The sequence below is a fragment of the Ptychodera flava genome, chromosome 19 (assembly GCF_041260155.1).
Source record: "Ptychodera flava strain L36383 chromosome 19, AS_Pfla_20210202, whole genome shotgun sequence".
Taxonomy (NCBI): Eukaryota; Metazoa; Hemichordata; class Enteropneusta; family Ptychoderidae; genus Ptychodera; species Ptychodera flava.
In genome coordinates this window covers 27,231,295-27,255,640 of record NC_091946.1, presented here as the reverse complement: position 1 = coordinate 27,255,640, position 24,346 = coordinate 27,231,295, and the positions used below count along the sequence as shown (strand labels likewise).

Sequence of the window (24,346 nt, the reverse complement as noted above, 5' to 3'; positions counted from 1 at the left end):
TACAATTACCAATTGCTCCATTAATAATTATGTGGCATATGCAAGAAATAGGAAAACTGTTAGCATTAAAACGAAGCCGATTTTGTCCTAACATACAGTGGAAGCATAATGTACTCGTAAATCTTTTGTTCTTAAAAATACAAAAAATAATACAAAAATTAGCAGCAATTCTTGACCACATTCAAAACCGACTTCATCTTGCCACCACCGATTACATACCACTGTCATTCTATGTTTGTTTAAAATTTATCGCCACTTTCGATCGTCGGCTGCACAAAGGCACAGGTGAAACTATCCAACCAATAGAAAATGCCCAGATGTAATAGAATGATTTTGTATTGGGCAATGGTCTTTCCTTTTTTAATATATAAGACCCACTTTGGGTGGAATAACTCGTCATAAGACCACAGACAACGCTGCTGCGGACAAACCACTGAATACGACAAAGGTAAGGTGGATAAATGTTGCTACTACCCTTTTCAGTAATAGAGCGCGAAGCCCCTGCAGTAAACTGCAATAAAACTGCTCACACTAATTAGTTTCAGCTGAAGCCAGCTGGCAAAGTCGACAACATTGTATGTCCCATGCAAACAGTTTGTCTGGGGAAGTTGAAATAAAAAAAATTTGTACATGGACCAGTGCATGGTAATGTTACATTGTATCTTAATCTTGAACACAGGGTGCCAATCGTAAACTCTCATTTACAACTCCAGCCTCAGACAGAGCTAGTTTTGCCTTTGTACAAGCAGACTTTTTGGTCTTTATCAAGTAGCCTTGTTCAACACCAAAGTGGCCACGGCTACAGCTGAAACTAATTAGTGTAAGCAGTTTTATTGCAGTTCACTGCAGTGGCTTCGCGCTCTATTACTGCAAATAGTTGTAATAGTGTTTCTGAAGTTCATGACTAACCTGTTTACTGGTATTCAAGATTATCCTATATGTTGATTTTTATTCAAAAAGCTGTAGTTTTTGAGATCTTTACAGTTCTATTTTTGCAGTGATCTGTAACCACTGTTCGCACTTTGTCATCCCTCTAATTTGTTGCGCTAATTCCATATGTATACCCCAGGGATCATATACACTTGCGACGTTGAATCATCGATGATGATAGAAATTTAAAGGAATATGTTTTATGTATAGCTTACTTTCAATACACAATGTAGAAGTGAATAAGTTGATCAAGATATTCGCGCGATTTTCCTTTCCATTTGTGGTGTATGCAACAGCGCCTTTTGCCAATCTTACATAAAGATCCCGATGTAGCTTTAAACATTAAGAATGCGTGCTACGTTTTATAAAGAGCGTCTACGAATAATTTAAAAGTATAAAGGTTCCAAAAACACTATGCTCCCTTTAGAAGCCGTACGAAATATTGATCCCATGTGTTGTTTTCCAACCAGTCTTATTGGCGGGAATCAAGTCAATTTTTAAAATATCTTGTCTTTACGTCTCCGTCTCCCCCAACAAGAGATTGAGCAGCAAGTTACAGATTTTTTCAGTTCCGTTCTTATTACTTGTATAAAACCAGATGTGATGGGAGACTATTGTGATTTTCTGGTTTTACATTTTCCTCCACTTTTTCTATTCATTCTTCTGTGAATTCTGTGTAAGCTTTTTATCTCTTAGTCATTGTTTGTTTCGAATAACCAGATTTAAGTTTCGTCAGGTCAGAGAACGAGAATTCATGTTCAACCACTATCTTGATGTTCACAACCATACAACCCACAATTCATTGGACCAAATATTGGTACACACTATGTCTTCTGCTATTTTGTCTGTCCGTTCAGGTAATAATTAAGTTTACAACTTTGCTTATGTGTTTATCTTCAAAGTTTCCGCTTGCTATACGGGTGTAATAATCATAAAAGCTAACTTTACGATTCCTGGCGATGGTCCCAGTTATGCATGGAATGTGCACCACAATCCCGTAAACAATGTATTTTTGCTAGGCCGAAATCAGGGGTTTATACCAATTTCCTGTTAGACGAAAATCGAATGGGATCTTTGACATTATCCGGTCACTGCTCAAAGCATTCTTTGTCGATGACGCCCGATTTTTACTGCAGCGAACTTTCGCTTCGGCTACAAATTCATCTTGGATATCAACATTTAGCGATCTTGAAGAATATCATAAAGATAAAGCCCTGCTTAAAAGCTTTCAGGACAGAATTCCGTCCGGGACGATGCAGACTCTCAAGCGCCCAATGCACGCAGGTCGATCTATAGTGAACACCAATTGCCTGGTCATGAGGGCTATAGCGCCCGTCTATTACCCCGAGGGGCCGGCCGTGTGTTACCAGAAACACATCGCTATTCCCCGAGGCCGTAGGCCGAGGGGTATAGCGATGTGTTTCTGGTAACACACGGCCACGAGGGGTAATAGACGAGCGTTATAGCCCGAATAAAGACCAGGCTATAGGTGTTTTATAACACACCACATGCTCATGTTGTATCGTTATATAGTTTTTAATGTGTTTTGATATTTTGCACCACAACAATCCACTGTGACAAGTTTACCGGGCGATGTTTCCGCAGCGGTTTCAGTTGTACGTACATGGTACCACTATCTTTCAAAAAATATTCTAAGCATACCTAGCGACATCCTTAGTTGCACTTTAATCTTTTCCGTCGATGAGCTGTTCAAGTTCCTACGCTGTTGGAATGTTGGAAAATCTGTTTCAGAGAATGTGTCGTCACCTATCCCGGACGCACATCACGTTCTAGTCACCCGCCATTGTTGCAAAGCTGCAGACGACACTACGGTCACGTGACCGGGCACTTTTCCAAATTTGGTCAGAACTATTTCCCTAGGGAAATAGCATTACAAAAAATACCCTCTGACGTCACTTTTGTCGATCCGATGGGGACTAGACGTATCTATTTTCTCGTCACTTGACGTATTCTGGCGAATCGCGACACGGAATGAGCATGTGGTGTGTTATAATGAAAACTATTACGACACTTTTAAGCTTTTGTTTCCTTTCGTTATTTTTTTCGTCGACTAAAGGCAGACGATGGCTGTCACTTTATTTCATCGAATTTCAGATATTGATACATCATACCAGTCCAATCAATTTCGCTTGCTTTGACCCCGTTGACTTTGTCCATCTATTTTCATTTTAATGATAACACAGAGACGTAAAAATCCGATGTCATTGCACATATGTTGAATGTGCAGCTAAACAAAAGTTGGCGAACGATTATAAGAGAACATCAGGATATGGCTGCTTTGGGTTTTCCAAATGAATTGGCGAGAGTTCTACGTGTCTTACTGGAGTACATAGGGAATTTTTAATTCCTAAATTGAGCAACTCTGCATCGACTCGTGCAACCATGAGGCCCGTTATATTTGATCTCAGACCGATATCTTCATCAGGGCCATAAAAATACTTGAAGCTCGCTGTATCAAACTATCATCAATGCTTGTTCAGGGCAAATGATTTTCAACGCAAAGCTGGTGCTTGCAACATTCTCATCTTCCATACTTTCCGTTTAGCCGCAGACGGGGTTACGCTTTGCGTTAAAAACTCCAGGCATCAGATTTAACCTTCAGTGTGCATACAGGCTCTGGACACACTGTGGGACTACGCTGGCATGTACAATTGTACATTCAACTTTGCGGGAAATCGTTATATAGCCTTTTTACATCCGATATTTTCAACTTGTTTTTGTTGCAGGAAGCAACCTAATAACATAATTATTTTGGTGAAGTATGGGATGTAGTTTTGAAAAAATCGGATAGTGTTAGAATATACGTCATAAGTTATATCGCCACTGAGATCGGGACCAGACCAATTCATCTACATTACTTCAGTGGTGGTTAATATATATCCAGGCTGCATTGCGAAGCTGGAAATGGCTATAAACATACGTAAAAATAGATTTATTTCATACAAAACAAAATACGAAATTGATACAACGGAATGCGAAGACATTTTGCCAAATGTCTGTTCTTATTGTTTGGAAAGCGGATGCGTTTTGACCTATGCCTTTTTGAAACTTTATCTCCTAGGAAATACATAATTCCATAAATTGCTATCAAAGTTGTAGATATGCGGCTCCTCTTGTTTGTTTAATCATATTTGCATAAATTATGAATGATAAATCTTGCAAAAATTTCTATCATATAAAATGAAATTTTCATCATGCTGTGTATAAGAGCATCATATAATGACGCAAATACGATGTTGTTTGGAGTGCGCTCTTGTGTCTTTGTGTTTCTGTATGTGCATGTTTGTAAACTTTGCAAGCAGGATGCTGGTTTATGCTGCAAAGTCGTTACATAAAATTGATATTGATGTTAAAAACCTCGCTCTGAGTAACTAGAAGACATGTGATCTGATCATATATGTAATTGATCTACCATTGTCGTTTGCATTGGACGTAAAGTACTTTTCGCTTATTACGCTCAGTTTCAATCGTAGCTACGGTACAATAGGGCCTTGAATCCAAGACGGTGATATCCCCGAACAAATGCGACAGCAACTGTTCATTTGTAAGGTGCTTGACTACGTCACGTATGACGACATAGGATGAAAAGTTGCAATTTCGAGCAATGACGACTTGGAACTTAATGAAAAGAGAATACACCATATCATAACAAAACAATCCCCGACGAAGGCAGTGTACTTGTTTGTGTCCATATATGAGCATTGGTTATATCACATCGGATGTTCATATTTGAACTATTTTGCAAAATGCTTTTCGCGGCCCCTTCTCTGCGGGAAGTCAACTGATAATATATTTCAGGATATCATGGGAGATCATACATTGTTTACGCGGTTTTAATAAACGATGATCAGGATGTCATTGACTACAAACGGAGGATGTTATTGGTTCTGTGGCACAGGAAATATGTTTAAAATCATAAAACACTGTCACACATTGATTGATTCCCATCACGCGTAGAACTTGCCAGTCGCACTAAGACAGCTTTGCTGTCACACGCAAGTCATTTAGGCAAATGTATTAACGGCGTTCAGAGTGGCCAACTAGCCTGCTTTTTGCGTCGATTATGACACAAAGACATTTTGCCTGCAGTCCGGTACTTGTTGACAGTTTAGCTGTATAATAGGAAAACCCGTATTGCTGTACATTGGAAACGTATTACTCGCCATATGTAGAAATTGAACTGCTTCCCAAAGACAGTTTCAAATTAGGAAAACAAACTTGTGAAAATAATGCAATGACTCATATTGTCCTTTGAATGGGTATTTATTCTAAAAATAATGACTGTTTATTCTGACTGAGTGTACCTTCCGTCGAAGAATATGTTAACACTCAGTTATACTCTGCATAATGAATGATTAACTGAAAGATGGCCACACTAAAACCAAATATTTTGTTTGCAGTTTGTCATATAGATCAACGGACAGCTCTAAAAGCGACTTTCCGTTTGTAACGAGGCGCCCTCTCTTCATACTACTGTAGTGTGCTTCGTGCGAGGGACTATTTGTTTTATTCCATTGCCTATAGTATACTCAGCGGCCGTCAGAACTTTGCTGTCGTTCAGTAAAGAACGAAAGCCTCATTGTGCAATCACGTGTTATCTAGTACATAGCGTGAGATTTAATATCTGGTACGTACTGTAAAATTGCCAACAGAAGAGTTACATGCACGTACACCTCGGTAACTTAAAGAAGGCATATGACTACAGATCACTCGTTGCAGTACGTCTACATTACATTGGTTAATTTACGTGTTTTGTTTCGTTTTTGTTTTTGTTTTTGTTTTTGTTTTGATTCTTACTGGTTTCACGTACAAGCGTTTCAGGTCTTAGAGAAAGATTTTAGGGGCAAGTTCATGACTTCAATATAAGTATACTCGATGGCTTCATCCAAATATCTCCGGCTGGTCACTCAAGTACTTTTCTGTGAAATTTACATGACGACTCTGTCCCATTGTCACGCTATGAAGTTTATCTAAGGTCAAGAAAACAAAGGGAGTCAGAGGCATTGTGACGTCCTCACCAACTATTGGTGAAACATTCCAGGCGCATAAACACAGTAATTACTTTAAAGAGAAGCCACTCAAGGAAGTGAGAATAAAGTTGCAAATATTTTGACTTTCAGAGCAACAGATGCGTGATACGCTGTACTTGGTAAGTTTGTGAATTTTTTGCTGTCGAAACAGAGGTTAAGGAAACTACACATTACGTAAAATCCAGGCTTGTCTGACTCGCAAAAAGTACAACCGTTACGTCCTTGTTGCTCGTTTTGACACCGTAACATAATCAGGAAGGGACGTTTACATATATATGTGACCTACATATACCGGAAATGAATTAAGTTCCGTCGAGAGAGCACGGAAAGTGTAAACAGATTTCGCGATTGTAAAGTAAATGAAGCTGAGTACAGTCGATGTTCAGTTGATGTGAAACGGACAATGTACCCTAGGATCGATCGCGTGAAGTGGATGACTGAAGTACTTGGCAATGTAGAGTCGTGCGTGTACGCTCGTGATATATTAGATGTCGTATGTGACAGCGTATTGGGCGAGGCTTTGTCAACAATTCATAACCCAGATATTGCAGCATAAAAAATTGGCAATGCGTGTTAAAAAAACAAAAATATTTTAAATTTGTACACTTCACTTTCTTCATTTGTCACCAATTCCAAGTAATATAAGAATCTGCATTCTCTTAGATTGTCCTTCGTATAACATGGCTATTGGTTTATACAATGTAAATATCTCGTTTACGATAACAACACCTCTCAGTGATAATATGAAAAGAATGCATTATTCATTTGTTGATAAATTTCTCGTCTCTCATTAAATGCGCCAATAAAACGCAAATAAATGAGCTTGTGTTTTGTGGTATGAAGAATAATGCTTAGATTTATTAATCTGCACAAAAGTTTACGCTTTTTAAAAATCGACACAGGCCTTGAATTATTACGAGAAACTATTACTGATCATGCCAGCTGGTCAGCCGAGCACGGACCTTGGGCTATAACCGTGCAGGTGTCCGGAATTTGAATTCAGGCTTCAGCGATACACAAGTCTAGACATGCTTCGTGGAAGTTATCAGAGAAAAAAAACATTCCAGCCCATACTAGTATTAGCTAGACGTTATAATTTGTATTCGAGATAGAGAGATGAAGAGATTGGGCACTTCACAGGGCCACCATGCGTTACACAAACGTGTTTGATGGAATTCGATGGTTTACACTAAAATAAACTCAACTTGAAGCAATCCTACACTAAGCGATGCGAAATACGGTTATGCACGATGGTGCCACGAATTTAGATATTGGCACGAATAATTCTAACCGCCGAGTGGTACTCAATCAATCAATCAATCAATCAATCAATCGATTAATCTTTATTTTCCAACTTTGGCAATTAGCAATCGCCCAACACTCGTGCAAAACAAATGACGACTCTTTCGTAACAAATATGTCACTCTATCTCCCAATGTAGTGAAACACAAATACAGATCAAGCATTTACGCTTCACTTCGACTCCGATCATGCTGACTCATGCGACTCGTGAGTTCAAATGACAGCGTAACTTTCCGGCGCTCTCGCTGATTATTACCACTACCGTATAGTCTTAGTTCCTACATTCTTAGTTCTGAGGAGTGTTGATTCGTACCGGAACACTCCAATCTGGCCTTGACTGTACCCCGTTTACTTAAAAAAAACACGGCGTGAGCCATCTTTCCGCTTGGGGAATCCCTGTATTTGGTATATACAATCCAAATCAGTGGGCCACGCAGACGTGATTCAAGCATTCCTTTTGAGCATAAAATGAAATCGCCCTGCCGGCTACTGTGATTCAGCAGAAATTTTACTGTAATTGGCCGAGTCATTTTTCAGATGACTTGTGTTCTGAGTTAACAGCGCAATGCTATTGCGCGGAGAGTGATAGTTTCCTATATTTTCAATTGATAGTAGTCGTTCGTAGCCAAAATCTAGAACAAAACCCTAAAACCCAGTATAATCCCTCAAGTATGTTTGAAGGCGGTGTCAACAGGAAGAAGTTGAATGTATGCGACCTTGAAATATTTGAAAGTTCCATTCCAGATAATTTTTTGAGTGGTTGCTTCAGTGGCTACATGAGTTCTGTCTATATTACGTGAACTTGTAAGAACCTTTTGTTGGGTCCTTGTGCTCTGAACTATATCGATAGAGAAACCATTAAGCTGAAGTGACACTGGTGTAATGTTGGCACGTGTGTGATCTTGCAGAAAAAATCAACAGAGCGGATATTTCAGCGGAATTTATGATCCGAGAGTTCATACTACAAGCATTGGTATGCATGGTATTGTTTGCGAAGTCCACTTTGAGGAAAGACCCCTCGAAATATGTAATTAGTCCGTGTATTGTTCGCAATCTGATTTATTGCTCTGCCCTGAGAGAACTGACTTTTGTTCACAAAAGCGACAACTTAAACTGAGGATCGTACTAAAATTGACATCATTAATTACTAATGCCATTTGTTCATCGTCCTCAAGTGTGTATCTGCTTGCCATATAAAAGGAAGCGTTCAGGTGCATATCTAACTGTTAGGGACTCCCCCTCTAAGATAATAGCGTAACTGACATACGGAGAGGTCATCCATCTACACTTTGTACAGCCAACATCCGTCCTCACGCGTCACAGGTACGATAGTGCATACTCCATTGGTCATAATCCACACCCATCCGGGCTTATTTGGTTTCTAGGGAGCATTCGTGCGAGCTTTACGTCAGTGCTCTTTGTGTTATTCTTTGAAAATATTGCTCTAATATTAATTCATGAGTAAATTATGCCCTCGAATATTCCTTTAAAAACGGCCTTGGTTTGTTTTAAACGAACTAAAACAGATCACTATAGTAATGCATGTCATTGATGAGAGAAGCGTTAGCTGACTTCGGTGAGTCCAGCGATTTTGTATCGTTCGATTGTGTGGCAGACTAGATTTGCAATAAAATTTGCGTGCATGGCAAACTTTATCGGCAGATACATGTGTATATGCCTGCTTCTTATGCATTACTTAAAACAATATACATCGCTTGACAGGCTTGTCGTTCGTAGGTTCTCCTAATCAAAGATTTGAGTTGGCAAATATTTTCAAGAACGGCAATATCTGTCGCGCATTTCAGCAAGTAACCAATCCACATTTTCAGCAGGGGACTTGAGAGCTCGTATTTAAAAAACATCCCGAAACTTTTGGACGAACACTGTAAAAGTTAATCCTTATTGCCTTACAATATCGGCCCGAAAATAGACGCATTGCGATTCAATTGTATCAATTTACTGTCATTACTGCAAAACATATTTGTATTTTTTACTGGTGTTATCTTCGTGATACTGATACAAGTTTGATTTTGACGGAAGTAGCCCTTAAACCGGGTTATTTTGTTTAAAATGTGTTTTTCGTATTCAGATACCCTGCGATCCAAGACACTTATATTTCGAATCAAGTATCATAAACATGGTGACCGTGCGCAGACGACGGATATTGTTCACTGTTTTACATCTCGTTCTAGCCTTGCTCGAGACTACAGCGTTACGCGGGAAACGGGACACCGAGGCACCACTGTACAATGTAACACAAAGTGGCCGGCCTCGTACACCACGCCATAAGTTCATCTTCAGGCACTACTCTGGTTAAGTACGTTTTTGGTGTTTCTCCTGTGATTTGCTATAGGACCGTTACTGTAGATGTAGTCTAGTTCTCTGCCCCTTTCTAACGCTGCTGGTGCTACACACACGAAAGGGGGCAACACAACCAGCGGTAGAAATGGGGCAAGGGACCAGACTAGTGTAGATGGAGAATTTAAATTACAATTTTCTGCTTGCATTCAAGTGATATGCCAACGAGCAAACAGATCGGTATCATCTATGAACATTTGTACCTTCAACCAGAATTCAAACATTTCAACGAGATGAGACAGCAGGTACCACCCATGGGAATTCATATTCTTGTGTGGAACGGAAAGGCGCTAAATTGATTGCGCCCCCGTACAATTTTTTTTGACGACATTCGATGTGAGGTCACGCAAACTTTTTGTCAGATACCCCGGTCTTAATACTATTACTCCAGTGAGAAACTGACGAGCAGTAGAGCCCTGGCAATATCAGCGTTCATTGCATAATGTGCGTATGTGCAATAAAGAAGAAAATCAGTCCTTGGTTCCATCACATGCATCCCGCTATTTTGTTTTCAATATCTGGTTGTACCACTTGATAGAAGACATGCCTGTAAGTGCTTACACAATTCTAAGTTTCAATGATGGATATTATTTCAACAACGGAATATTTTCATAACTGCCAGTACCCTTATGAATTCTCTTCGAGTTAGCAACATGTTTGTGACAATTTTTGTTCATTTTCCCCTGAAAAAATCCAGCCACATATTCAACTTTATTGACAGTGAATATAGACTTCTCCGTAATTCTTTTTAAGTCATGATACCTCCTTGGAGGACAAATTTAATTTAACCATTGAAACAACACAGTCGTTTATTGTACTATATGATGAAAGGAAAACATGAAGCTACAGAAAGAGATAAAAAAAAATGTCTGAAAGAAAGAACCCGAAACACAGCGGGTAAATGATTTAGAAATTCAAAAGGGATGGTGCGGTTTAGCAATTTTAGTAGTCAAAGGGTGTGTGTGGATGATTTTTCACATTTTTCAAAAAAAGATTACTTTGGGAAAACATTGTTATCGTGTATGTCATAGAACATGTGGTATCTTCGTTTCAAGCGGGATACAGTTCACTGCAGTGTCATCAAGCCTGTTGATCAGACATTTGCCTTTTCATTGTGACCACACAACAACTTTTATGAGAACAACTTTGACCTCTTGAGGACATAAACGTCAAGTAGCTGATAAATGCAGTTGCGATGTATAATTCCCCTTTTAAATCATGTCTTTCGTTTCAGGTCCCTTCCCCTCCCCTCTTACAGTGTAACATTTTTGAATTTGGAATTTCCAACTCGCACACTGTAGAAAAACAACCCTCAGTCGCTTGCTTATCGTCCCCGTTTCAAAGTTAAGCATCTTATGCTCTGCCGTCTGTGCATGTTTCGTTTAGCGCCGCCCCGGTAAGTACAAGAACTACGCCCTCATCCGTTTTCCTCGATGTAGGCCTAATATCCTTAAATTTGCTAACGTTCGCTTTTCCTTCCCATTACAGGACGATTTATCAGCAGAGGAAATTGAGGAACTCGAAAAGCACATAGAATCGCTTATGTCGGATAAGGAAGAAGGTATACAGTATCATGAAACACTGAAAAATATACTAAAGGGCTTCACGGCTAAAGTACCTGCAGATGCTCTGAACAAAGTAAGAACGTGCTATTTTCTACATCATAAGTTATTTTCACCATTAACCTGTGAGGCATTGAGCATATAACTATACACTACGCTATGCTTATAGAATGTTTCGAGTGAATGGCAAGTTGATCATAACATGTATTTTTTCATTTCACTTCCTTGAGTCCCACATAGGTCTCATGTAAGTTAGACTGCGCTCAGTTTTCTGCTCTCATCGTGATATGATGTATCACTTGGTGCGATGAATGCAATCTTTGTCATTGGTATACTTCCTTTACCCATGCTCGTGGCCAAAATCGTGAGCTGCTAGTTGTAACCGTCAAAACATTTCAAGCGGAGGTATTCTTTCTCCTAAGGTAGACATGGTTGTGTTTCAAGACAGCCGTTATATTTTTGCATGTGCAATTCAAATGCAACCTTACCTGTGTGTTGATTTTTGCAGTTTGTTTAAGAGGCTTGCGGCACATGCACAAGGTGGTTTTATATTTCATCAGGTCTGACATCAGGTCTTCAATTTTTACTCAGCTGTAGTACAAATGCCAACACTCTAACGATATAAAGAAAGATATCATTGTCATTTCATACGTTTCTCAGTTTTTGGTCATCCAATTCTTCCTTAATGAATTTTCAATAAAAATTGAGATCACTGATACAATTCTACTTGATGTATTCATTTACTCACTAGATACGTTGGCTCGAAGAAGTGGAATACGTGGAGGAAGATGGGGAGATGCAGCTGGATTTTAAAGTTCCCTGGAATTTGGATAGAATCGATCAAGAAAACCTCCCCCTCGATTCATCATTTATGCCCCCTCTTGGTGAGTTACATGACGTAACCTACATCGAAAATGTTGTCCTTATGTCGTATCTGAATCACTAAAAATATCCCGCGAATAATATTGACAGTGATGTTTGTACCTAAAACTGTCTTTTCAAAACAAGACCATCGGCCATACATATATCTTTCATATCATGGTGTTCTGTCTCGCTCGCTATGGGTTGCGTATATTTGTTTCCACTTGGTAATTATCTTACGTTGGATATGGAGGTAAGCATTAGCTCCTTTTTAATTCAACTGGCTCATTGAAGCAAATTAAACCTATTTGCGATGAATAATTCCTTACGTGGCACTCCGTTGTTTCCCCCTCTACTTTGTCAATGTAAACTGAGGTTTGGTTTGTCTACTGTTTATTTATACTGTTTTTGTTTATTTATAATGTTTAGGCGATGGCACTGGAGTAAATGTTTTTGTTGTCGACTCTGGTATTTTATATTCACATCTCGAATTTAATGCAGAGAGGGTCAAACCGTTCTTCGACACTTTTGACGATGGACGTAACGTAAGTTATGTATATCTAAATTGGCCTCTCAAATAACTCTGTTATATACTTGTATATCTAAATTGGCCTGTCAAATAACTCTGTTATATACTATTATATATATTTTGGTAACAGGGTTTAGGAAGGTACAAGATAGCTTGATAGTTTAATAACCTTTATCGACGAAATTTATACTGAAAATAGCATTGGTGGCATGAGCGCCATTTAAAATGTATTCTTGAGCGTAACAATAAAATGTCTTCAACAAAAATCAATTTACTACACAGGATCATGAAAGGCGGTCGAAGAAATTGTTTTGTCCACAAACCGTGTAATGTAATTGCTCTGACGAGCGAGTGTTTGATAACTTATGCCTAACAAGAACATGTGCTGGAAAAGTGTCCGCGTAGAAAATTTACATCAAGGAATATGTTTGTTCGTCTCGAGTAATGCGTATTGTCCCTTATTTCATCTTATATGAGAAATAACATACAAGAGAAGTCGTATTTGAGTCAGTAGGGTAAGAAAGGAGTTGAGGCCAATAGTCAAAACAAATTCATGTTAAACTTTTTTTTCACAAGGGAGAAGATTGTCACGGCCACGGTACACACGTTGCCGGCATCATCGCAGGGAGTACTGTGGGAATTGCACCAGGAGTCACGCTCTATTCCGCCAGGACATTCGATTGCGATGGGAAAGGCGGCACCACCAGTAGGATAGTCAGTGGTAGGTGTCTGAAAATTACTGCCGCCGACCATGGCTTGTTGTGGGAAATTTAAAATGCATCGTGTGAAGTTCATCTTGTTATTCAGAATACGTTCGTCAGATGAATGTACACATTTAGTTACAATGGAAATTGAGCGCTTTCCAACGCAATCGCTTTGTCAGCCCAAGAAAAAACAACACGTTTGTAATTATAATGCAAGAATCACGCGTAGCACACTGATACACGAATGTGTCCGAGTACATATGCAGGTGAAGTTACTGTGCGCACATCTTTCGCCCTCATGACAATCCTGTCGTGTTTGTCCCTGCAGCTCTTGACGCTATCACCGACGCAAACCTGCCGCAAAGCATCGTATCCATGTCCTTCACTGGAGGCAAGTCTGTCACCATGAACGAAGCAATCGAACGAATGGCTGAAAAAGGTTATATCGTCATTGCTGCTGCAGGAAACGAACACAAAGACGCTTGCCTGAACTCACCAGCCTCGGCAACTTCGGTATTAAACCTCCATGGTTTAACCTTTGTTTTTTGTTTGTTTGTTTTGTTTTTTCAAATTTTCAATACCCACAACTCTGTGAGAATTGACAAAAAGAAGACCTGTGGTATTTCGCAGAATTGCTGCTTCTATAGAATATACCTTTCGTGACAAACTGACGAGAAGACACATGAATAAGTATGAAGTTGATTATTGTCCATAGTGCTCTGACAAGAGGGCAGTGCAGTTCTGATCGATCTGATTTATACCAGATGTTGAGATGTGCTCGATTTTTACCTTGTATTTATTTTTCCTTAACGTCTGTTGTTCCCGTTTAACGGTTCCTGAATCAGCATTGGAAAAATAAAGAAGGCCTGTCATGGAACTATATCATGTAACGGATATCAATCATTGTATAATGGTACAAAGTAGCGTCGCTGTTGGCCATGTCGTGTTTAAATTATTCTATTTTCCTTGGTATTACTTTCAAATTTCGAAGTCAGGGTTATCGTAGCAAAATGTAAAATACGAGATAGAGAACATGATAAAAAAGTTTTCGCATCGATGAGAAACGGTTCCAAACTAATAACGACATTGGGACAAGTCCTTTTCATTCAACCGCCAGTTTGATAAACTGCATTCCCTGTCATTGAGTTTCGTTTCTGTCAGTCTATCAATGTAATCCTGTTGTGAAACAAAAAATTGGAGGTAATTTTGTCCTTTTTTCAATATACAATATACAATATAATATCTTGTCATTGAACCGGGTTTAACGAAATCCACATCCTGAACACTGGCCGTTTCTGTCATTCCTTATTGCAGGCTATCACAGTCGGTGCCACAACCCAGAACGACTCCTTCGCTGACTTCTCCAACTTCGGATCATGTGTCAACATTCAGGCGCCTGGAAAGGGTATCTTGAGTGCTCATTGCCAAAGTCCAAATTCGTACACCAAAAAGGATGGGACTTCCATGGCGACCCCTCATGTATCAGGTAGAGTGATCTTAAAGTCATACCCTGTTACATGAAGTTCCTCGCTGAATGCATATGAACAGTGTGTCTATCTTCCTATTTCACACCATAAGGTGTACAGATAAGTAAAAAAGAAAAACATTCTGTTACATTTTATTCAGTTTGTGCTCGAGGTAAAACATTAATATTACAATGCAAGGTAAGTAGGGATATCTTTAGAGGCAAAATAGTTGTATTTTAATCCCGTATTTACCTGTAATTTCATCATTTCATTCATTCATTTCAGGTGTTGCGGCTCGTCTTCTTGAATACGATCCGGAGATAACAAGAGACGGTATACTCACAGAACTTGTGGACGCTGCTGGGAAGAATCTGATTGATATGTCCGTTATACCAGAAGAGTATCGTTCAGATACGCCAAACTACCTTCTTCGCGTGCCGTCAGGTTACAGTAGGTCATAGCAACAAAGACTGAAAACTTCGGAGGTGTGGTTAAGATGAGGATTATTATGGAGTTTGTTTTGTCTTCCAGTAGTTTTCTGGTGGAGCGTTCCAATTTATGTGATTTCTTTATATTACAAGACAACATGGTTGTAAAAATATGGTCACTTTTCGTTTTAAGGTTTCTTGTTTGTTTATTATGTTTTGGGGGTCGTTTTTTTGCAATTTGACAATCCCTTTTGGCATCCAAATGTCCACCCGTATTTCGTATATTCGTAAGTGCACTTCTATAACACTATACAGGAACACCATATTTTTGACAAATATGCACTTTTTCACTCCTTTTCATAGTTATTGGAGAGATAAAATGACAGAGAAATTATATTTCTGACAAGGAATGCATTTTGTTGATATTTTGTTCTCAGAGACATGGAGGGATGACCTTCGCTGCGGCGCCGGATACCTGAATAAATATAACGAACCCGCCGAATGCGACCCTTACAGCGACAATCCATGTTGTGGCGCTGATAACTTTTGTGGAAGCCAGCCGGATGATTGCACCTGTGCCACGTGTGCTGACTATAGACCAGGTAAGAATGGGTAGAGGTGAAGGACAGGATTTGTGTAGAACTGAAGATGAGCTAGGTAAACATACAAGTGTAGAGGGAGGCGAGGGCATACACATTGTAAAAATCAGTCTGATAGACTCAGGGATACTGCAGAACTGGCAAACGTTATCCAAGAATGACATCTTTATCAACAGACACACGCATTAGCATACGACAGCTTTAAGCTTATCGTTTCTCAAAGCAAGTATTCAATTCAATTCAAACATGCCCAAATATGGGCGATTAAAAACTGCGGCTCAAATACAACACATCAAATATTAAAAATATACAAAACATGCATCGACACAAAAGATACCAAAACAAAAAAAAACAGTTTACGAATCATTTGAAAACCGCACAGCGGTGGGAATGAATGACAACTTACGCCGCGCGTCGCTTGACCTGCAAGCCGGGTATCTTAAACGCCGACCAAAGGGAACTATGTCGAACTCTATCGATAAAATATTATGATTAATAGAAAAAACAATGAGCTAGCTTTCCTAAGTACTTGCTGATTATAAAATGATGACAGACTTTTCTGGGGTATTCGAATTCCAATTATATCCCATTTTAAAGCATTGAACTAAGGTAGGTATACTTAGAGGCAATTTCAACTTCTTGATTTCGAACAATGGTTGTCGAAGGGTTGCGTTCTTACCTCCGAAAATTATCATATCTTTAGTTTTCGTAACATTTAAGTTTAGATAAGAATTATCACACCACTCAACACACTCGCCAAGAGCGGGACCATGATGACATCTTTTGACAGAAGTTCAATGAATACTAATCACTTTATTTCCCTCCGTTTTTAAAAGAGTTTGACACACTCTTACTGATATTTAATTATTATTGATAGAAAATATCAAACATCGTTGCTAAATGTGTAGAATTAATTATTTATCAGGTAACTCATAACTTGCAATCCATACATGCATATCAGCAAATATTAAACATCAAATGGTAATGAAAACGAAATATTAATGTTTCTAGCAAAGTCAAATTAAACAAACATCCATACTTATATCATTGATCAAATATCTTACCTATCGAAGTACGGGATGGACTTCTGAGCTTCCGGACTACAAATGGGGAGGCTAACACACATGCGAAGTGAGAGGCATGGGTAAACACAGATGGTTACCTGCCTAGCAATGGTGGCGCTAGAAAAATCAAACAGCACCGCCACAGGTAACTTCTCAAATAAAGCGAGCATTAACGTTTTATATCACGAAACTTAGGTCATATATGTTTTGAAGAATTCTCATATATGCCGAGTGAAGAAAGTTTCGTTTGCATTAATCCTTCATGATACACAGTCTTTCTGTAGGTGAAATTTTCGTTTAGACTTCATGCTGTGTTTCCTATCAAAATGTTGAAAATGATCACATATTCGGAAGCCATAGCAGCGGCGAAAGCCTCCATTGAGGGCCAGCATCAGTAAAAAGGCTAATCCATCGTCCTTACGAAGAGAGGGGCGGACAGTACTTTCACCTCGCTAGACCAAAAGGGCTTGTAGAGTAGAAAGATATTGAAGTAAATATTTCGAAACTCTACTGCTACGGGGAAACTTCAGTTTAGAGTAACAGCGTAATAAGTATACATGTATTGGCTTGGAGGGAGCATGTTGGCCACCATACTTTTTGCCGTGAATATGGAACTATTGGTTGTATGCGCCTTTAGAAAAAGAGATAAACTTTTGGTCAAACATTCCTCAATAAAACTTTTCTCTCACGAAATAACGAATGGAAATCAGCAATCACCACGCAAAGTTTGGTACTAGAAAAACAAATAACTAAAGATTTACCGATATTTGACATACAATATTGACCAACATCAATAGTTAACTTTACTGGGAAGTAAAATTTTTGGTTTCCGAAAAACTAAGACAATGGAAATTTTTCATATCCCAAGAACTTTAAAATGAGCCCCAAACAAGTGGTAGATTAGAAAAGAATTGTAAACATTTACTATTGACCACCATCATGTGTTAAATTTACGGGGAAATAATTTTGTTTGGTTTCAAACAAACTAAGACGATGGAAATGTTCTTACGCCAAGAGCTTTAAAAGGAGCTTCAAACAAAATGAAGATCAGTAAAGAATCGAAAACATTTAAAGTCTGAATATCTGTCCCCAAAGCGCATTTTACCTTCGATGAAAGTCTGCAAATCCTTTAACCATGCAGCTTTGTTTGTTTCGTATACTGCTACCTAAGATTTACCATGATATTAACCACTGTTTTTATCGCTTTCTCTTCAATTCAGACTTATGTTACAACACGTGCTGGTGGAATGGTGACGGCGAGTGTGACGACGGCGGACCTGGCGCTAGCTACAATGGCTGTGATTATGGCACCGACTGCAAGGACTGTGGACCTAGGCCTCCTCTGTAAGGCCGTCTTTGAGACGAGCTGTGCGATTTGAAAATGAAATGAATCCTCGACGGTGATCGTAACAGATGGTTATTTCTTTATGAGTAATTTTTGTACAACTTCGTTCATAATGACTCTTTATTTTTAACACTGCCATTTAAACTTATGTTTCATCATTGAAATTTTGAATATTTATTTATGTATTTACTTGTTTATTTATTTATTCATTATTTATTTATTTATTGAGGGCAATATAGCGTAGATATATATAAGCAAAATACATTCTCGAAAGATAAAATATTAATTTCAATGCACAGACACTCTTCAGGACCGACCTAGAAATTATACACCTTTGCAAAAAATAATGCAAAATCGCAAATTGGAACATCTCTGCTGTCAGGAAGACACGCCCTTCCCGACCTACCGTTGTCTGTAGAAATATTGCAAGAAACAAGAAATTTATGGGACCAAAGTCCGCGTTAGTTCTGTATGGAACGAACATGCATTGTAGTTTCTAAGATGTCTCGCGTTTCAGGAATCGAAAGAACGCTAAAGTTGTAAATTTTCGTAAGAATGTTATTGTTTTTGATTTCCAGTCCTTTCCGGTTGTAATACTTATAAACGGGTACAGTTTAAGTCGGAAATTTCATGAATGTCACACTATTTTTAGCCATTATGAACAGAAATTACATCATATTGTACTTTTTCTTTGTCTAATGTGTACGATGTACGTCTCCTTTCAATCAGTTGAATTTCCATGAGGATATATTGCTCAGCTGATATCAAATATGTTTAGTGACCCGAATTTGTTTACTAGTCTCATTGGAATTCAGATTTTCCTGTCATATTACGCACAATCCCTTACGAACTTCTGCAAAATAGGTGTAAGGATATGGCGTCTGTAGGGGCACAATTGAATAAAAAAAAATATTGGGAAAATCCTTGTTGTGTGATTTTTACGTGAACGCGTATGACAGCTCTCATAAGTGATGTTACTTTTAGGGGAAACCCCATCATTTACATGGATTCTCCACCATGTTGAACACTGGACATTTCCTTGGTCTGCCATACAAGGCAATGCAAAAAGAGTGGACTCTCAATGGCGGTATCAAAGTGCGCGACTTTTGGTTGACGTTCAGATTTTCTTGTGACGAAGCTATATGATATCAGTAGCCTGTCGGCACTTTAAACTTCTGACAAACCATTATAGCAGTTTATCGTCTTTAGGGAACGTCAACATTATTGTACGGCCGATTTGTACGGCAAAATTTCGTGTAGGGGAGGGAGTTCGAGGTGAAACGGAGTTGTTTCGTACGTCCTGCGCAAGTTTTCATTCTCGATAGTCCTCTAGGACGTCACAAGTTTAATTCAGGTTCAAGAATGATATTTATTACATGCCTCGATTGAGTGCAAATTAGTACATTGATTTGAATACGAACATCCGGGGAATTAGCGGGCATGTGAACGATGTACGGACCGGTTTCCATAGCTATCCATTGAAACCGGTCTGCTGAAGCCGTCAGAAAAACGGCAGCCGGAACTGTTTTTTCGTGGAATTTTGGGGAATTTCCGCCGGAAACACATTCAAAATGTCATGATTTAAATGTTTAAAATGGAGACTAGGCTTCGTATTTTAACAGTTTGAGGAATGCCGTTATTTATTTCACTGAAGTGTTGACGAAACGATTGACAGCAAGTTACGGTCGAGTTTGAAAAGTGTGCACGACACAAGTTTTGCCAGACTGAAAGGCGCCAGAAAACAAAGAAACAAATGCACTAAATGTCATGTAGTTCAAAGTTGGTAATGTTTTCGTAGCGACGGCACTTGTCACTCCATCAATAAAATCAATAAGTCAAAAGTGTTCGGGAGATGCTCAATGTTCATACAAATGTCAGAAGCAACACAAATCGCGAGATACATTGCGGAGTCTACAAACTCAAAGTCCGAAACATGAAGTCGGAGAGTCCGTCGATTTCTATTCTAGTTCCTGGCTCGAATCTGAACTATCAATGACCCGAATGCGTCGGTATTTGTTGAAATAAAACCGGAAATTATACGTTGGTGACAAGTTCTCTTGCGTCGACGCGGTAAGTTGATATTTCAGCGTGCATTTATTTCATTATGGCACCGGCGATCATTTGCTAAAATTTCGAGTTTTCCGTTTTGATCGACGGGTTGAGTGACGAGTCAAAACTTCCACGTGTTGGATTTGGCTGAACGAGTGTTTCGATTTTTACATTTCTTATTTCTATTGCTGCTATCGCTAAGAATATGAGACTTTTGTTTCTGCTTACCAAGATCAAATCGGTGGTCATAATGCTGGAGGCTAGCCGCATTCGGATGACCTGTCATCTTCGCAATTCTACGAGGAGCAACACCGGCAGACGATTCACGCTTAACACAAGTTTTACGCACTGAATGGTTTGTTTTTCGACCCAATATACCAGCTTCACATGTTGCATTTGCAATCAAATTTCCGAGTGTTCTTACCTTGTGGACTTGCAACCAACCTGAGACGTGATCTTGTGAGGTTGGAGAGACGTGAAGTGGAAGTCAATCTCGGGTTTAAAACTTTCTTGCGGTCAAAGCTTATCTATCTATCTATCTATCTATCTATCTATCTATCTATCTATCTATCTATCTATCTATCTATCTATCTATCTATCTATCTATCTATCTATCTATCTATCTATCCGTCGTTCGCTCATTCTTTATGTATGTATGTATGTATGTATGTATGTATGTATGTATGTATGTATGTATGTATGTATGTATGTATGTATGTATGTATGTATGTATGTATGTATGTATGTATGTATGTATGTATGTATGTATGTATGTATGTATGTATCTATGTATCTATGTATCTATGTATCTATGTGTGTATGTGTGTATGTATCTATGTATCTATGTATGGTAATTGAGAAATGTACTGGCAGCTTTTTTGACTAGCTCTGTAACTATAATCTCTGAATTTTGAAAATACTTCAAATGCAAAAATGACTTATTCCTTTCCCTGCTCTAATGCTAGTCATTAATAATGTTGAACTCTGCCGTAAAACATCTAAACTTACACGTGAAACTGGCATTACAATACATTAGAATTATTCGAAGGGCCCATGCATCGGACTGTTCAACATCTTGCGTACATGATCAGCTGACTTACAAAGACATCGAATTTTTACAGCCATTTATTCAAGGAAGCTTCAATTTATAATGGCGGGAATTAGGGAATTTGGGGAGAGAATACAGATTTTAGGGCTTGCAGGCGAAACGGCGGCGATGCAGGCACATCGGTTTTGAATTAAGGTGAGGGTAGGTATTACAAGATATAGCCACGACTGCTCAAATATGAAGGGAGATTTGGTGAGCAAGCATAGGAAAAAGCGGAACAGAGAGATGAAGGGTTAAGAAAGACATAGGAAGAGGAAGAGAGACTGCCTGCTAAAGACACTGGCAATCGGAAAGACAGCAATCCTTCGACAGGTGGACACAGAGAAACGGGGGGAGGGGTCAAATAAACAAAGAGTGACATAGGTAAAAAATGAAACACCGGAAAGGATGATGACTTATATCTTGAGACGCATTAATTATAAAAAGGAGAGGAAAAACTATTAAACTAACTCTCGTAATGTGAACCGTTCTCTCCGATTTCAAAATTGTCAAAAATTGTATGTCTCTGGTAGTAATATCAAATCTTTAATTATGTCGATGAGCTTTTCTTAAGATCACTGTCATTTCAACAGTGTTCAGCCCAATGAAGTACATATATTTTTCATGTCGTATAAATAAAGATGCCACATAGACTTTTTTGTAAAGTTCCTGAGCGTTATTTCAAATAACAATGGAAGAATGTGAATAGACTTGGCTATAAGAGGATATCAGTTGTGTCTCAAACTTCGTTGATGTTTTTCATCAAAATATTTCCGCGAGAGTTTCGGGCGAATTGAATTAAAGATATCGTGGCTAGGTAAGCATATTTGGAACTTGGTTTTCGAATTTTGATATAATGAAATAGAGGTTGTAGAAAATGTTAACCTCGAAACTTTCAATTAATAGGACCACACTCTGATCATGGTTCTCTTGGGACCACTTTCCAACGTCCTAGAATGTCATCTCCTATTGCTATCAGAAATAAAACATTGGTTCTATTGTTTGACAGCAGATAGGTCAATATGGACTTAACACAGATGAACAGCTTCAGAATGATAAAGCTAATTGGGTTATAAGTGATGGTTTGTAAAAATTGAATTTTTATTGTCAATAGGAAGAGTCAAAAACTAAGACGGTTATGGTTTTTACTCCCAGAGCTATGAAATGAACCCCTTCAAGTGATAGATCAGAGGAAAATTGTAAATATTTGAGAGTATTTGTCCCCGAGACTCATTCCACCCTAAGGTAGATCGCGCCTCGGAGACAGATATCAGGACTCTCAAACTTATACAATTCTTTTCTGATCCACCTTTTGTGGTGGTTCATTTTAAGACTCTTGGAGAAAGAAAAACTTTCACCAGCTTAGTTTTTCGAAAACATAGAGTTAACTGGCGGCCATTCAAATATCGGTAAATCTTGGGTAATTTGTTTCCCTAGTACTAATATTTGCGCGGTGACCCCGATTTTTTTTTAATTTTGAAAGATAACGGTAAAAAGATTCCGTAAGGAAAGTTTGAGCAAAAGTTTAAGTCTTTCACTTTCGAGGCGCATACTACCTCAACACGCTTTACAGACTGTGTTACGTCACAGAAATCGTTCTCAGAGGCCACTTTCCAGGTTTGAAATTGTTTTTACGGGGCATCATCGTTAAATAAGACTTTCTTTCGAGGGCAAAACGTTCTGACAATTCCGCTTATGGTCACTCTAGAAGTTTTAGAACTTTTATCAAATCATTTTTATGTACAATGGGTTATTGTTGATTGTGAACTTCGCCATGAATGCTATTAAAGTGAGGCTTTTGTCGGAAGTGCGCGTGTGTGATTTCTTGTTCACAAACAATGTATTTTATGCATATCTAGATGCATCACGTTAACATAGCTGCAATATTAAATTTTACGACATTCATTGCTAACAAACATCTTTTAACTTTCATCAATCGCTAACGTAACCTAGACGTATTGTTTACATCGGTCGTAGGGGTCCCTGGCAACCTTTTAGAAGAGTTCGGACGACAGTCTCCCTTTAAAGGGAATGACAAAACCATACCGATAAGTTTTTAGGAAGACAATCTGGTAATGATTGAGTACAAATGTAAGCTCGAAGAATCTAAGGCAGCACCTCATGATCATACACCATTGTAGACGGCAAGCAGTCAAAGATAATGAAGCATAGAATTATGATTTTGGCAGCTGTGTTTAACTTGAAGTGACAACAAGCGATGAAATACACAACGCATTGACAGCGTAAAGAATATTATTTGGTACAGCCACATGATTAAGAGACACATGTTGGGTCTCTGTAACAAAATAATGAAGATATTAAACGTATTACTTAGCTTACCTTCAGTGGAAATAACAATTACACTTTTATTTAAAACAGCATGATTAAAAGAACATCATAAGTGATTTGAAAGTTCTCAGCTAATGTTTACTGGTATAAATAAATTGTGAATCATTAAATGATTGGTTTTGAAAAATGATCAGACAACAATTTTAGACGCAGAAGAACGGGTATGTTAAAGAAACACATCCATAAAATATCGTTTTGAACATCCGATTAGCGACAAAAGGAAGAAGTATGCATTATGGTGTTTTGATACGTTCATCAATGTCCCATGACAAAAGACATACAAATTGCACAATAATGTGACAATAAATTGTCATAGTTTACATATAAACGGACATACGTTAAAGTGATATTATCATTGATATTTACTTGGACGCAGCTTTTTAAAAATGTAAAATTTAAACACCATCAATAAACATCATAAAAATGTTATAAAACTCTTACGCTAATGCTGTTTGTAATAATAAGGCGTAATCATTGATACATGATTGGATATGCAACTCAGATCGGACAATAGGATTTTATGCACAGAGTATGTTGAATGATAACGCTTTCCAATATTGCTTTAAATATAAATATCATTATTGATAAATTTATTAGAGTTACCATATGCTGAAGACTTTTAAAATGCTTTTATTGTGTTTTATTGATGACACGTTAGGTAT

At 38.4% G+C, this 24,346-nt stretch overlaps 1 protein-coding gene across 2 annotated transcripts in view; it reads left to right on the top strand.

Moving 5' to 3' along the window:
• Positions 1-18,710, top strand: part of LOC139119123 (extracellular serine proteinase-like) — a 39,318-nt gene extending 20,608 nt beyond the window's left edge. The window contains exons 3-11 of one of the 2 annotated variants that reach the window (XM_070682769.1): positions 11,130-11,279; positions 11,955-12,087; positions 12,494-12,609; positions 13,170-13,314; positions 13,626-13,810; positions 14,612-14,783; positions 15,049-15,213; positions 15,629-15,793; positions 18,075-18,710. In XM_070682769.1, the coding sequence (XP_070538870.1) occupies positions 11,130-11,279; positions 11,955-12,087; positions 12,494-12,609; positions 13,170-13,314; positions 13,626-13,810; positions 14,612-14,783; positions 15,049-15,213; positions 15,629-15,793; positions 18,075-18,202 (1,359 nt within the window). In that variant the 3' untranslated portion in view covers positions 18,203-18,710. The remainder of the gene's footprint in view (positions 1-11,129; positions 11,280-11,954; positions 12,088-12,493; positions 12,610-13,169; positions 13,315-13,625; positions 13,811-14,611; positions 14,784-15,048; positions 15,214-15,628; positions 15,794-18,074) is intronic. The other variant, XM_070682768.1, reaches the window with a different exon arrangement.
• Positions 18,711-24,346: the final 5,636 nt, after the last annotated feature.